This window comes from Pinus tabuliformis, chromosome 8 (assembly GCF_031772625.1).
Source record: "Pinus tabuliformis cultivar Carrire ecotype Pingquan chromosome 8, CPIR1, whole genome shotgun sequence".
NCBI classification, from domain to species: domain Eukaryota; kingdom Viridiplantae; phylum Streptophyta; class Pinopsida; order Pinales; family Pinaceae; genus Pinus; species Pinus tabuliformis.
In genome coordinates this window covers 2,052,756,835-2,052,773,785 of record NC_142294.1, presented here as the reverse complement: position 1 = coordinate 2,052,773,785, position 16,951 = coordinate 2,052,756,835, and the positions used below count along the sequence as shown (strand labels likewise).

General features: G+C 39.9%; 1 protein-coding gene across 1 annotated transcript; it reads left to right on the top strand.

Moving 5' to 3' along the window:
* Window positions 1-3,271: 3,271 nt before the first annotated feature.
* LOC149244711 (uncharacterized) lies at window positions 3,272-3,706 on the top strand. Its single transcript, XM_089371622.1, has one exon. The coding sequence runs from the start codon at window positions 3,272-3,274 to the stop codon at window positions 3,704-3,706; it is 435 nt and encodes a 144-aa protein (XP_089227748.1).
* The last annotated feature ends 13,245 nt before the right edge of the window (window positions 3,707-16,951 follow it).

The following is a 16,951-nucleotide window of genomic DNA, read 5'->3' as shown; positions in this document are numbered from 1 at the left end:
AGGAGGAGAAAGCAGGTAAGTGGACCCAATTGAACTAGTGAGAACCATCATTCCAAATGGAAAAGGATTTTATTTAAGTTCCCAACGGGGTGGTATCCCTTACATGTTGATGAGGACATTTTGGACCATCAACATTTTTGGCAGTGGAAGGAGGGCATCCTTAAAGTGTATTTGTTGATTCTTGAATCATAAAGTCAAAATTTTCTAGATGGCTCATGCTAAACATTTTGTTTGGAGTTGTATCCCTCAACCCTTGAATTGTAACACTTCGATTGAAATCACAAAATGCTCAACAAAGGTAAAATTCGACAGTGAAGGTAATACCTTTTAATTTGATCATATTATTCAATTTTCTTTAAATTTTGCTCATTCTAGTATCAATCTTGACGAGCTTATCCTATGCAGGATTTTTACCGTGACTCTTACAGGCATTGCTAAACATTGGTGTAAATCACTTCTAGTTACCTTGATCCACAGTTGAGATGAGTGCGCATTGATATTCCTTCATACATTTGTAAATTGTAATCATGATAAGGTATGTGAAGAAATTGAGAATTTGAGAGAGTTAGAAGACAAATAACTAGTTGATTTCATTCTCAGATTCAAAGTGGTATGTTTAAAATTTGATTCTAAAGAGTAACTTACAAATGAGGAATTTATGGAATGACTACAAGAAACACTTTCTCTTCCTTGTCCTTGTGAGGAAAATGTATTGGTTGTTGAAGATCCATCCATTTTAGATAACACGCCTCAATTAAATTAAATTAATAATGCACAATCTATGAATGATAAATCTCAGCAATGCATAGAGCTACATCATCATCTTACTACTGATGTTAATATTTCTCTTGATAATATTGCTGACAATTAAAATGAAACCATTATTACTACTAGTTGAGCAAATCAACAATTGGAAATTATTAATGCAAATGATGTGCATTGTACAAATGATAATTTTCATTTATGTCATGCTATTGACCAAGGTCAATTAGAAACTCATTCTTAGGAAAATGAAAACATTTCACAAGATGTTGAATGATGCAGGAGCATCTGGCTGAAGGGCAAAGACAGAAGCGAGGTTGATATGGTTTTTGAAGAGGATGAAGAAATTAATTCACTGGATGGATAGTATACTTGTTTTTTTCTTTATTTTATTTTTCTATCATTAAGTTTCCTAAGATTAATGTAATAAATTTTAATTAGGAGCAGTAGTAATTAGTTAGAGTCGTTGTTTCCAGACAGTTAAATTACTGTTGTAAAAGCATGAAAAGGAAATGTATTAGACAACCATGAAAAGTTCCATATGAGGAATAACTGATGTAACCAACTGAACAAACTAACTGCAGTTAGAACAGTTTGTAAACAGTGCTATTAAAAAGAGGGAAAAAGCACATTAGAGGGTTCGACTGAATAAGAAATACAGAGAGGGAAATATAATTGTTTTCTGTGCACATACATCCCTACAGCGTCCTCAATACTGTGTAATAATTGGTATTAATTTATCATGTGAAGAATGTCAATGCATTGCTATAGGTTCTAAGTCAAAAGGAGAAGATAACCAAAGCCGGAGAAGAAGCAACAACACCCAGTTACAGGTGGCTCAAACAAAAATAACCAGACATAAAATAACCATATCAGGTATGTGAACTTACGAATGCAACCCAAATCAATTCCAGCACTGAATTCATAGAACTACAAAAATACAGTCATCCAAAATTTATTGTGCACTTACACTCTGTTCAAAGTAAAGAAATGAACCCAATTCACAGACGTGGGAATCAAACTAATTGCAAACAGAAGCCAAACCCCATAAGACCCCAACTCATTTCCACAACCAACGACGGTGCCTAACGACCAAAGAACCAAATAGAGACAGCGGCTCAAGGCCAGCAAGAAAATATCAACCCTACAAGTCGTAACATTAAAGTCAAGCAAACCACAAATGAACAGAACGACGCTACCCGTGTTTCGTTCGGAACAGCTGAGAGTCCAAGCGTCGAAACCCTCGGGTGGCTCCACCTGTGAAGAGAACCAACAAAACGAGATTAGACTCCAAGGAACAGAATACAGGGAAACTAGAAATTGAAGGAACGAATAAAATACAGTGAATTAGTTACCTGACAGGCAAGCCGTAACCGCAACTACACCTTCGAGTGACCTCCCTGCTCATGAGGAGCCGAAGACGTTAGACTCAGGTAGAATAGGAGTACAAGTGTCCAACATAGAACAGGGAACTTAATAGGTAAGTTGGCGGAGAAACCGACGGAGAACGCCACCATAATTCTGCCGAGTTTGTGGAGGAACCGAACCAGTGCTGTAGAAGAGTCACCAAGGACCATACGGCCATCAACCAATTGTAAACCCTCGTGAAAACATAGACAGCGAACCGATAAAAGACACACAGAGGCAGAGACCCATTAAGGCAGACACCAAACACACAGTAACAGTCGACATACAAGCAGAAGAACACAAGAACACAAACCTTACCAGGGTTTCATCAATTTGCCGGGTGAACGGAAGACTTCCAGGGTGAGTCCTGAATGATCGAGGCCGTGAAGGCTACCAGGAGCACGTAGCTCAAGAAAACAGGGGGACAAGCCTCAGAGCAACGCAAGGAAAACCACAGTGAAGCTGCAAGGGGTTGCCGAGAGGTCACAGAGTAAATGACCAGGAGAAACAACGAATAACCAAATGAGCACGAAGGTGTGAGACCCTATACCAAGGCGGGTTCATAGAGTTCCGAGGAGGGACAGATGTCCACCAGACAAACAACCAACGTACAATCACCGTAACCCCACTCAATTCAATGCAGATTGAAAAACAATTGACATATATCCAAAATCTTTTTGATTAATATATTCATTTGTTGGTACACCATCAAGGGAAGCGCATCGACGGCGGGACCACGTGGGCTGGCCCCATCAAATGGTATCAGAGCAGAATTTGAAGACAACAGAGGGAGATGGAAGTTCAAAGACGAGGACGTGGAAGAGGTGCACACAGAGTAGCAGACGAGGGCTTGAGGGAGGAGTTGAGAATCCTTATTGCTTGCTTAGAAGCAGTAGAGGCAGGTAGGAGAAGAGACCCAGAACTTGGGGATGATAGTGAAGAAGAGGCAGCAACTGCTACAGATGGATCAGAGGAAGAAGCCCCAGAGTTAAGACTGTTGAGATCAGTACTGCTAGCTAGCAGCAAACCCAAACCTGAGATCCCTAACTATGATGGCAGTCTGTCCGCAGATGTCCTGCTGGATTAGGTAAGTGAGTTAGATATGTATTTTGAAAACAAAGAGATCAGTGAGCACAAAAGAGTTAGATTTGCTGTGACTAAGTTAAAAGGACACGCCGCTTTATGGTGGGATAGTGTCCAAGTGGACAAGAGACGGATGAAGCTACCGATAAGAAAGTGGCCAAGGAGGGTGGCACAACTGAAGGGCATATTTTTACCTAAAGACTATCAGGTCAAACTTTATCGACGAGTGCAGAATTTAAGGCAGAAAGGTATGACCGTAAAGGAATACATAGAGGAGTTTTATCGTGTAAACTTGCGGGCTGGTTATACTGATGATACTCCAGAAAAAACAACGAGATACGTGAATGGCTTGAGGCTGGAAATACTAGATGAGATCAATATTCTCTCTCCACGAAATATAGAAGAGGCCTTTCAGAGTGCTGTAAAGGCTGAAGAAAAAATTAACAGGAAATAGAATAATAGGAGAGGGCGAGGAAATGGCAGAGGACGAGGACAGTCCTACGGCAGAGGGAGAACTACCACTAACAGCGAAGAAGGCAGCAGCTCCAGAGCTTCAGGGACAGCAGACAAGGGAGATAGCACCAGAGGAGGTCGTCCATATCAGTGGGGAAGAGGAAATGGTCGCGAAAGGGGGACTAATGTCTAGTGCTACAGGTGCCATAAGTGGGGGCACAAATCCTTCGAATGACCGGAAGCCGAGCACGCTAGCCAGAGGGGAGCATTTGTTGCGCAGCCTGAGGAAGCTGAAGCACAGCCCCGGGAGATAGAAAACGTGGCAGAAACAGGAGAGGCTTTAGTTTTAAACAAAGTATTGTTGAAGCCAGCCAAGGAGATGGCTGAACAGACCCAACAGAAGGCACTGTTCCTTACAGTTTGCAAATCACACGAAAAGTGTTGTAAATTGATCATAGACAGCGGAAGTACAGACAATTTAGTTGCCACTGAGATGGTGGAAAAGCTGGGATTGAAACGACTTAAGCATCCCACACCTTACAAGGTGTCGTGGCTACAAAAAGGCCACCAACTATTAGTTGATGAACAATGCGAGGTTGAATTTCACATTGGCAAATACCAAGACACGGTTGTCTGTGATATTATGCCAATGGACATATACCATATACTGCTAGGGAGACCATGGCAGTATGATCGGAAGGTGACGCCCAATGGGAAGACGAATTGTTACAAATTTGTGAAAGATGGAATCAAACATACGCTTGTACCCATCAAAGAGGAGGATGCAGCAGAATCAAGTGGAACAAAAGCATTGTTAATAGGAGGAAAATAGTTCATTAAGCTGATTGAGGAAAACAAGGTAAATTATGCGATTGTAAGGAGGACAAAAACGATGTTGCTAAACAAAGAAAAGTCAGAATTGCCTGCAGAGATTTAGGAGCTGTTGGAAGAATTTAAATACATTGTAGTCGGCGATCTACCAGATAAGTTGCCTCCCAAGAGGAGCATTAGTCATCATATCGATTGCATACCTGGAGCAAGTCTATCGAATAAGGTAGAATATAGAATGAGCCTGAAAGATAATGAAGAGATTCGTAAACAGGTGCAAGAGTTGCTGGATAAGGGACTGATCAGAGAAAGTTTGAGCCCTTGTGCGGTACCAACAGTACTCGCACCCAAGAAGGGTGGAGAATGGCGGATGTGTACAGATTCACGAGCTATCAATAAAATCACTATTCGGTACAGATTTCCCCTACCCAGAATGGATGACATGATGGATTGTCTTAGCGGGGCAGCTTATTTCACGAAGATTGATCTGAAGAGTGGATATCATCAGATCAGGATTAGAGAAGGAGATGAGTGGAAGACAACTTTCAAGACCAATGAAGGGTTGTACGAATGGCTAGTCATGCCATTTGGATTAAGCAACGCTCCTAGTACTTTTATGAGATTAATGAATGAGATGTTAAAAGAATTTATTGGCAAGTTTGTGATAGTTTATCTTGATGATATCTTGATTTTCAGTAGAACGAAAGGAGAACATCTTCAACATGTTCGAAGGGTGTTAGAAAAGTTACAACAGAACAAACTGCTGATAAACTTAAAGAAATGCACTTCCCTGTAGAAGGAGCTAGTCTATCTGGGGTTTGTAGTTGCAGAAAATGAATTGAAGATGGACCTAGAAAAGATTGCAGCAATCATAAATTGGCTGTCATCGAAGAGCTTATTTGAGCTACGTAGTTTTCACGGACTGGCAAGTTTTTATCGGAAATTTATTAGGAATTTCAGTGAAATCTGCGCGCCGATGTTAGACACCATCAAAAAGGCCAGTCAGCCTTTTTGTTGGACCAGAGCGGCAGAAGACAGTTTTCAGCTTTTGAAGCGGAAGATTACGGAGAGGCCAATCTTGAGGCTGCCCGACTTTAACAAACTTTTTCAGGTTCGGTGTGATGCAAGTGGGACAGCTATTGGCGCTGTGCTCAGTTAGGAAGACAGACCGGTGGCATTCTTTAGTGAGAAATTAAATGAGAGCTGGCAGAAATACTCCTCGTATGACAAGGAATTTTATGCCGTGGTCCAAGCTTTAAAACATTGGAGGCACTACCTGCTGGGCAATGAGTTTGTATTATTTTCTGATAATTCGGCGTTACAATATGTAATGCAGTAGCACAAATTAAACCATAAGCATGCCAAATGGGTAGAATACTTGCAGAGTTTCACTTTCGTGTTAAAACACATAAGTGGGCAAGCCAATAAAGTGGCAGATGCCTTGAGCAGAAGAGCTTTTCTCTTACAGGAAAGTAGCATACAGGTGATGGGATTCGAACATCTAAAGGATTTGTACCAAACCGACACAGATTTCAAAGAAGCTTTTGAAGCCTGCCAAAATCCCGTGTTGAGGAATGCAAGTCCATGGTTAGACTACAATTTGCAGGAAGGATTATTGTTCAGAGGTGGACAGTTATGTATCCCGGACTGTTCGATGAGGGAAAATATTGTACGGGAGAAGCATAGTGGTGGTCTAGCGGGTCATTTTGGCATCAACAAAACTTTGGAGCAACTCGAACATTTTTATTACTGGCCCAGAATGAGCAGGGATGTACAACGATATGTGAACAGGTGTAAAGTCTGCCAACTGGCGAAAGGACAGAGTCAGAATACTGGACTTTACACGCCACGACCTGTTCCGAGCAGGCCATGGGACTCAGTCAGCATTGACTTTGTCTTAGGACTGCTTAGAACATAGCGGGGGTATGACTCAGTGATGGTGGTGGTAGATAGATTTTCAAAAATCGCTCATTTTATTCCTTGCCAGAAAACTAGTGATGCCACATACGTAGCTCACCTGTATTTCACGGAGGTTGTTAGATTACATGGCCTGCCCAGATCTATCGTTTTTGACAGGGATGTAAAATTCACAGGACATTTTTGGCGCACCCTGTGGAAAAAGTTGGGCACGCAATTTAATTTCAGCTCTGCGTATCATCCGCAGACTAATGGACAAATGGAAGTGGTGAATAGGAGTTTGGGGAATTTATTACGGAGTTTGACTGGAGAAAATTCATGGTTATGGGATCGTGCTCTCACTCAGGCAGAATTCGCTTATAATGATTAGCCCAATCGAAGCACTGGACACAACCCATTCCAGATTTTGTACGGCATGCATCCTCTGGGAATACATGAACTACGAGATTTGGGAAAGTTGGAGCAGAGAAGCGTGGATGGAGAAGATTTTACCGAAGCAATGAGCGAACTACATGAATAGGTCAAATTAAACTTGCAAGACAGCGTATAGAAATATAAGCAACACGCAGATTCAAGGCGAAGAGAAGTGCAATTTGATGTTGGAGATGAGGTCCTCGCACACTTGCGGAAGGAACGATTTCCTAAGGGCGCGTATAATAAACTAAAATTTAAGAAAATTTGTCCCTGCAAGATCTTGCGTAAATTTTTAGCCAATGCCTACGAAATTCAGTTGCCACCTGATATAGGCATATCACCTATTTTCAATGTGGCGGATATGTTCCCATATACTACCCAAGTAGAGGAAGGCAGTGTGGTACGGCCAGAACGTGACACCCAAATTGGAGACAGTTCTTGGATGAAGCATATGCCTTCGGCTCAATCCCATGAGATTGAAGGGATCCTCAGTACCTAGGTAGCCAAGAAGACACGTAGGAAGGAATATCTACGATATCTCGTCAAGTGGAGAGACCGTCCAACGGAGGACAGCTCGTGGCTCAACGCAGCACAGATACAGAAGGCTGGTTATTCGGTGGAGGAGCTCATGGAACGGAGCCATGATTTTCTTTTACCCCGGGAGCCTGATGAAGGAGCATCTGGCTGATAGGGCAAAGACAGAAGCGAGGTTGATATGGTTTCTGAAGAAGACGGAGAAATTAATTCACTGGATGGATAGTATACTTGTTTTTTCTTTATTTTACTTTTCTTTCATTAAGTTGCCTAAGATTAATGTAATAAATTTTAATTAGGAGCAGTAGTAATTAGTTAGAGTCGTTTTTTCTAGACAGTTAAATTACTGTTGTAAAAGCATGAAAAGAAAATGTATTAGACAACCATGCAAAGTTCTGTATGAGGAATAACTGATGTAACCAACTGAACAAACTAATAGCAGTTAGAACAGTTTGTAAACAGTGCTATTAAAAAGAGGGAAAAAGCACATTAGAGGGTTCAACTGAATAAGAAATACAAAGAGGGAAATATAATTGTTTTCTGTGCACATACATCCCTACAATGTCCTCATCCCTGCAGCGTCCTCAATACTGTGTAATAATTGGTATTAATTTATCATGTGAAGAATGCCAATGCATTGCTACAGGTTCTAAGTCAAAAGGAGAAGATAACCAAAGCCGGAGGAGAAGCAACAACGCCCAGTTACAGGCGGCTCAAACAAAAATAACCAGACATAAAATAACCATATCAGGCATGTGAACTTACGAATGCAACCCAAATCAATTCCAGCGCTGAATTCATAGAACTACAAAAATACAGTCATCCAAAATTTATTGTTCATTTACATTCTGTTCAAAGTAAAGAAACGAACCCAGTTCACAGACGTGGGAATCAAACTAATTGCAAACAGAAGCCAAACCCCATAAGACCCCAACTCATTTCCACAACCAACGACAATGCCTAACGACCAGAGAACCAAATACAGACAGCGGCTCAAGGCCAGCAAGAAAATATCAACCCTACAAGTCGTAACATTAAGGTCAAGCAAACCACAAACAAACAGAACGACGCTACCCATGTTTCGTTCGGAACAGCTGAGAGTCCAAGCGCCGAAACCCTCGGGTGGCTCCACCTGTGAAGAGAACCAACAAAACGAGATTAGACTCCAAGGAACAGAATACAGGGAAACTGGAAATTGAAGGAACGAATAAAATACAGTGAATTAGTTACCTGACAGGCAAGCCGTAACCGCAACTACACCTTCGAGTGACCTTCCTGCTCACGAGGAGCCGAAGACGTTAGACTCAGGTAGAAGAGGAGTACAAGTGTCCAGCATAGAACAGGGAACTTACCAGGTAAGTTGGCGGAGAAACCGACGGAGAACGCCACCATAATTCTGCCGAGTTTGTGGAGGAACCGAACCAGCGCTGTAGAAGAGTCACCAAGGACCATACGGCCATCAACCAACTGTAAACACTTGTGAAAACACAGACAGCGAATCGATAAAAGACGCACAGAAGCAGAGACCCATTAAGGCAGACACCAAACACACAGTAACAGTCGACATACAAGCAGAAGAACACAAGAAAACAAACCTTACCAGGGTTTCATCAATTTGCCGGGTGATCGGAAGACTTCCGGGGCGAGTCCCGAATGATCAAGGCCGTGAAGGCTACCTGGAGCACGTAGCTCAGGAAAACAGGCAGACAAGCCTCAGAGCAACGCAAGGAAAACCACAGTGAAGTTGCAAGGGGTCGCCGAGAACTCACAGAGCAAATGACCGGGAGAAACAACGAATAACCAAATGAGCATGAAGGTGTGAGACCCTATACCAAGGCGGGTTCGTAGAATTCTGAGGAGGGACAGATGTCCACCAGACAAACAACCAACGTACAATCACCGTAACCCCACTCAATTCAACGCAGATTGAAAATCAATTGACATATATCCAAAATCGTTTTGATTAATATATTCATTTGTTGGTACACCATCAAGGGAAGCGCATTGACGGCGGGACCACGTGGGCTAGCCCCATCATTGAATATGGATGATATTTAAATGAAACTAAAACATGTTCAGGTAAAGAACCTTTCATGTTCATCTATACAAATAGTCAGTACTCCCTTTACCCAAATTTGTTCAACAAAGACATTTCTTTTACTAAATCTTTATGGATTCCCTCTGACACATATGATTTGAAGAAGACAACGGAATTAATTTAGACTTTATTAGTAATGAATTGTCATGCAAACTCATCGAAGAATTGTTCATTTATGTAATGTAAAGGAGGTTTCCCCTTTGAAGCGGATAATTTTTAAGTCATTGATCTAAAATTTCTTCTATTTTGTGAGTTGGTTGCATAACAATTGGTATCAAAGCTTTGGATTCTAGAGTTTTGCTGATTCAAACTAGCCATCGTAGAATTTTCACTAAAATGTTTCTTCTACGAAGCTTCAGAAGCGGGAATTACAGAAACGTAGAACCGAAATCTTGGGGAACTTCTTTTCAGAATTTCATATATTGTTTCAGTATATTTGTTATGAAACCAGCTCACAAAAAGATAGAAAAGGGAGATCCACGCCTTAGAATTCAGCCTCTTCGAGGGGGCAACCTCCTTTACATTACATAAATGAAAATTCTTGGATGATACAAATGACAAAACCTCCTTTCTATATATAGGAGTCTAGGAGTCACAATATAATCCAGCCGACCTAACAATAATAATATAAAGCCACATAAATAACAATATAGGGATTCTATGGGGCACAGAAATAACAATATGGGGGTAATAGGGGCACAACAATATAAATAAGGGGTATAACTACAATAGTAATGGGGTAATCACTAGTATTATAGGGACCCAACATGCCCCTCTCCTTCAAAAAAGTGTTGTCCTCAACGCTTGAGTAGTTCTGGATACTTCTGCATAAAATTCTCATCCTCCCATGTGGAATCTTCAGCGGATAAGTTCTTCCACTTGATAAGATACTCTGAAATTGATCGATTTCGTAGCTGTCGAGTTCTTGTTTCTGTGACTGCTTCCGGTTCCAATATAATTTTTCCTTCCTCGTCAAGTTCTGGCAATATTGTTTGAATTGGGAGCTTGTCACCTATAACCTTCTTTAAACATGAAACATGGAAAACTGGGTGCAATCGAGAAGCTGCAGGAAGCTCCAATTTGTATGCCATAGTACCAATCTTTTGCAACACCTTGTACGGACCATAATACTTTGGTGATAATTTATTATCCTTCTTAGCTTGCTTTAGGGACATTTGCTTATATGGTTGTAGCCGTAGGAATACCCAATCACCTACATCAAAACTTCTTTCACTGCGATGTTGATCTGCCTGTTGTTTCATTCTATTTTGTGCCAACACGAGGTTATCCTTTAAGAGTTGGAGGACTTGTTGTTGATGTTCGATGTGATGTTCCACTGCCTGAACCTTAGAATTTTCTCTTAAATATGATGTGATGGATGGTGGTTGATACCCATAAAGTGCCATAAATGGGGTCATTTTTGTTGCTGTATGGAAGGAAGTGTTATACCACCATTCAGCCAGAGGCAACCATTTGACCCATTGTGTCTGTTTATCAGATACAAAGCAACGAAGATATCCTTCCAAACATTTGTTTACTATCTCAGTTTTCCCATCAGATTGAGGATGATAAGATGAGCTATGAGCTAACTGAGTACCAAGACAAGAAAATAATTCTGTCCAAAAATTTCCAGTGAAAATGGGATCTCTGTCACTTACAATAATCTTTGGGTTTCCATGTAGCTTTTGAACTGTTTCCATAAATGCAGTAGAAACTGTACTGGCTTTAAATGGATGTGATAATGCACAAAAGTGTGCATACTTGGTAAGTCTGTCAACTACCACCATGATGACACTCTTTCCCTCAGACTTGGGTAAACCTGTGATAAAATCCATTGAAACCTCCTCCCAACGTTGGCTTGGAATGGATAAAGGTTGTAATAGACCCGGTGTCTTAATTGTTTCAACTTTATTTTGCTGGCAAACCAAACATTCCGCCACAAACTTTTGAATATCTGATTTAAGGCCATCCCAAAAAATTCCTTCTTAACCCTGTGGTAAGTTTTTAAAAATCCTGAGTGCCCTCCTAAGGGAGAAGTGTGCAATTCCATAAGAATCTTTTGTTTTAGCTGGGAATTCTTACAGAGGTATAAGCGATCTTTGTACCATAACGAATCATTTTGCCAGCTAAATGTATCAGAAGTACTGGAATCTTGTTGTAGCTTTCGAATAAGTGCCCACACTTCTTCGTCATTCTTCCATTCCTCCCTTGCTTCGTTTATCCAATCTGGTTGGATAATAGAAATGGCACACAACAATGCTTCCACATCCTCATCCTTTCTTGAGAGTGCATCTGCCACCACATTTTGCTTCCCTTTTTTGTAGATGATTTCAAAGTCATAACCCAACATCTTTGTGACCCACTTTTGTTGCTCTTCAGAGGATAATCTTTGTTCTAAAAAGTATTTAAGGCTATCATGATCCGTTTTTACCTTGAAGTGTCTTCCCATTAGGTAGGGTCGCCATTTCTTAAGTGCATGGAGTATTGCCAACATTTCCTTCTCATAAATAGCTTTGCTTAAAAACTTTCCCTTGATTGGACGACTTTCAAAAGCAATGGGTCTTTCATCTTGCATTAGAACAGCACCAATTCCATTTCCTGAAGCATCACATTCCACAATAAAGGTTTTTGTGAAGTCCGGTGTAGCTAAGACCGGTGCTTGGCACATTGCCTCTTTAAGATGTTCAAAGGCCTTTGTTGCTTCCGGAGTCCATGAAAATGAATCTTTCTTCAATAATGTTGTTAGAGGTGCTGCTATTCTCCCATAATTCTTAACAAACTTGCGATAATACCCTGTCAACCCAAGAAATCCTCGCAGATGCTTTATGGATGTGGGGATTTTCCATTCCTTAATGGCTTTAATTTTGCTAGGGTCTACCTTAACTCCTTCATGAGATACAATATGACCCAAATATTCCACCTCCTGGACTCCAAAGAAACATTTGGATCTTTTTGCATATAATTGTTTCTCCTCCAATAGTTGTAGCACCCTGTCAACATGTTCAACATGATCCTTCCAAGACTTGCTGTAGATTAGTATATCATCAAAAAATACTAACACAAATTTTCTAAGGAATGGTTTGAAAATTGAATTCATCAAACCTTGAAATGTTGAAGGTGCATTGGTAAGGCCAAAAGGCATGACCAAAAATTCATAATGACCCTCATGAGTTCTAAATGTTGTTTTCGGAATGTCTTCAATCTTCATTCTGATTTGATGATATCCTGAACGAAGATCCAACTTGGTGAAGTAAATTGATCCATGCAATTCATCCAGTAATTCATCAATAACAGGAATGGGGAACTTATCTTTAATAGTGAGCTTGTTGAGCTCCCTATAATCCGGACACATGCGCCATGATCCATCCTTCTTGTGCACCAATACTACTGGAGCTGAGAAAGAACTTTGACTCGGTTGAATTATACCAGCCTCTAGCATTTCTGCAACCATACGTTCAATTTCACTTTTTTGGACATAGGGATATCTGTACGGCCTGATGTTTGGAGGAACACTTCCTGGAATCAGATGAATAGCATGATCATGATCACGCATAGGTGGGAGACCTTGGGAGTCTCAAATACCTTGGAATGATTGTCCAGGACTTTTTGGAGATCTGGAGAAATAGATGATTCCAATGTGGAAACATCTAGCGAACATAATTGTGCAATTACACCTCTTTGCTCCTTTTTTAGAAGCTTTGTCATACCATTAGAGCTGATTATCTTTCCTGGTTTCCCTGCAATACCCCTTAATTCAACTTCCTTTCCTTCCGTAGAAAATTTGATGAAAAGTTCTTGAAAATTAAAAGCTATTGTACCCAAGGATTGTAGCCATTGGACTCCTAGTACAACATCAGCACCTCCCATTGGAATGGAAAGCATTGGGCTAGTCAATACATATTCTCCCATGGATAGCTTGATATTATGGCACTTTCCAGAGAAATTTATTGTTCCTCCATTTGCAATCATCACTTGACACTCTGGTGCTGGATATAGGAAGCAATTCAATTCTTTTGCTACCCTACAATGAATAAAATTGTGGGTGCTTCCTGAATCAATCAACACTATTACCTTTTTCTTCTTGATTTGTCCTTCTATCTTGATGGTTTGAGGAGTGGTAATTCCCGCCAATGCATTACAAGATATGGTCGGATTTATTTGTTCTTCATCTAGGCTTTGTTCCTGAAGTATATCTTCTTCTTTTGACCTTTCTTGCTCCTTTTCTTCTTCCTCTTCACAATCTATGTAGAATAATTTCTTCTCAGCACACTTATGACCTTTTGTGTATTTGCTATCACAACTGTAACAAAGCCCTTTTGCTCTTTTTTCTTCCAATTGTTGTGGTGTCAACCTTATAGGTTGTGGAAGACTAGGGGCAACAACACTTCCGTCTTTATAGTTGTGAGTGGTATGCTTCCTGGTTGCCATAATTTTGCTTTCCATTTTTCTTGCTAACCTGAATGCCTTCTCTAATGAATCAGGTTCCCAAAGGCGAACATCATGTTGGATATTATCCTTTAAAGACCCTATGAACACATCAATCCTATGCTCCTCTGGAATATCTTTTACCCTTATGTTCAATTTTTGGAACTCCTCAATGTGCTCCATTATTGAACCCTTTTGTTTGAGACTTATCAATTGGCTAAAAAAAGTGTTGCTTTTTGTATCTTCATAATGTGCTATCAATTCTTCCGTAAAAATTGCCCAAGTGATAAATTGTTTACGAGAGAAAAGCCATTGATACCATACAAACTGATTTGGTTCCAAATATACAGTTGCCATACGTACCTTTTGTGTGTTTTGCACATTATTGAGATCGAAGAATTGCTCCATCTGTAATATCCATGTGGCGGGATCCTTGCCATCAAACTTCCTCATATCGATTTTTGGAATATGGTGATTCTTCGATCCAACATTAGCATCTATGGAATCATGATTAACATTTCTTTTGTTCTCATCATGAGTTTCCTTTACTACCTTTTCACCATTAGTGACTCTTTCTTGTAGCAACTTCTTCAATTCTTCCATGTCTGTCTTCATATCTATCTTCAAATCTGCCATGTCTCTCTTCAAATCTGTCTTCGAATCATCCATCTTAGCTTCCATGCCCTTTATCTTAGATTCCACGCCATTTATCTTAGATTCCACGCCACTTATCTTAGCTTCTGTTAGCTTTTGTGAGCGTGACATTTGTTGCACTTGTTCTTGTAATTTTGATATATCATGTAGCATTTCTTCCTCTTCTTCATGAGTCATGCTAGAGCTTTCAGGTTCCTTACTAGGTGTTTGCATTTTCTTTCCTCGGGGCATCAGTTACCGATAATAATGCTTTACTATGCCCTTTGAATTCCATTAAACCAAGCTTACACAAAAATTTAAAAAAAACTACACACCTTTTTTCACTTTATAGAAGCCTGATATTGAATCTGATGTATCTCTGTAATTTCGGATCATCCAATTCTGAAATTGCTACCTGTAGTAGCCTTCTGTGTCCTCTTTCCAATGCCACAAGTCTGAGCCAAATTGGATTCTCCAAGGAAGAGTTATGTGAAATCTCCCACAGTGACTTGTTTTTAGACTGGTTCAGTAGAGCGAACTTGTACGACGTGCCACGAGTCACTGTTTCAACCTTTGAATCTGAAACACACATACAAGAAACTACAGTCCGTCCTCTTTCTGTACCTTCTTACGAAATTTCAATCTGATCCCTAGAGAGAAAGTTATGACGATTTTCCCCAGGTCACCTGTTTTGAATGTAATTCAGGAGTCTGCAAAAAGGCCAACTTCCTCAGATCATATCTCCGCAAATATCGCGCGAAAAGCTCTGAAATTTGGACCCAAGGTTCAACGCGATTTCTTCTCAAATGGGTTTTTTTTGCGACTTCTGAAACGTCACAGAAAAAAAGTTATAGCGAAAATGCCACGATGACCTGTTTGGAGCAGCGAAACCCTAGAATCCAAAGCTCTGATACCAAATGTTATGAAACCAGCTCACAAAAAGATAGAAAAGAGAGATCCACGCCTTAGAATTCAGCCTCTTCGAGGGGGCAACCTCCTTTACATTACATAAATGAACAATTCTTGGATGATACAAATGACAAAACCTCCTTTCTATATATAGGAGTCTAAGGAGTCACAATATAATCCAGCTGACCTAACAATAATAATATAAAGCCACAAAAATAACAATAGAGGGATTCTATGGGGCACAGAAATAACAATATGGGGGTAATAGAGGCACAACAATATAAATAAGGGGTATAACTACAATAGTAATGGGGTAATCACTAGTATTATAGGGACCCAACAATATTTTATGAGATATGGTTCGAATAAGTTAAGGTTTTTTCATGCTCTAGAATTCAGTCTCAAACAAGTGACCGAGGAAAATTTGTCATAACTTTCCGTCCGAGAATCAAATTTGTATTTGATATAAAGTGACCAAAAGTGAAGAATGTAGTATTTTGTGTATCCATTTCAGGGCCTATGGTAGAAACAATGACATGTGGCACTTCGTACAGGTTTTCTCTACTGAACGAGTCCATAATCAGGCCATTGTGGAAGATTTGGCATAACTTTATCTTGAAGAATCCGAATTTGGCCTGACTGCTAGAATTGGAAAGAAGACAGATAGGGCCACCACATGCCCACATTTCAGATCTTGGACAACCGAAATTACAGAGATATAATAGTTCCAATATATAGCTCCAAGAAAAAGGGAACAATGTGTGCATATTTTTCTAATTTGTATAACGTTTGCTTGAAGAATCAGTTTGAAGCAATTCAAAGGGTATAGAGAAGTATTGATATCATTATTATATTCCAATATGACTAAAAAAGAATGGACACACTTAGTAAGCAACCAGAAAGCTCTAATATGACACATCAAGAAGAGGAAGAAATACAACATGATATATCAAAGTTACAGGACGAAGTTCAAAAAATTTCAAGAGAAACAAAAAATGAATTAGGAGTGATAAAAGTTAAGATAGATGGTTTAGAGAAAAAAAATAAAAGGAGGCATTGATTGTTTAAAATGGGATATGGAATGTTTAAAAGTAGACATGTAAGGATTGAGGTAAGGATTGACAAAGTTGTTGCAAAAAAAGCTTCCTAGTGGTGACAAGGTAATCCATGAAAATCATGATGAAGATAAAAGGAATATGAATTATGATTTTAGATATTCCAATGTTGGATTTAAGAATCACCACATTCCAAAGATAGAGATGAGGAAGTTTGATGACAAGGATCCGGTTACATGGATACTACAGATGGAGCAATATTTTGATCTACAAGGATGTGAAACCCTCACTAAAGGTATGTATTACATATTTATATTTAGAACCCAATGAGTTCGTATGGTATAGATGGATTTTTTTCTCATAAAACACTTGTCACCTCATCAATTTTACTAAAAAAATGATAGCACATTACAAAAATACAAAGAGAAACATA

Bases quoted from the DNA above. Each gene is read 5' to 3' on its own strand.
- LOC149244711 (XM_089371622.1), top strand. From the start codon at position 3,272: ATGTATTTTGAAAACAAAGAGATCAGTGAGCACAAAAGAGTTAGATTT.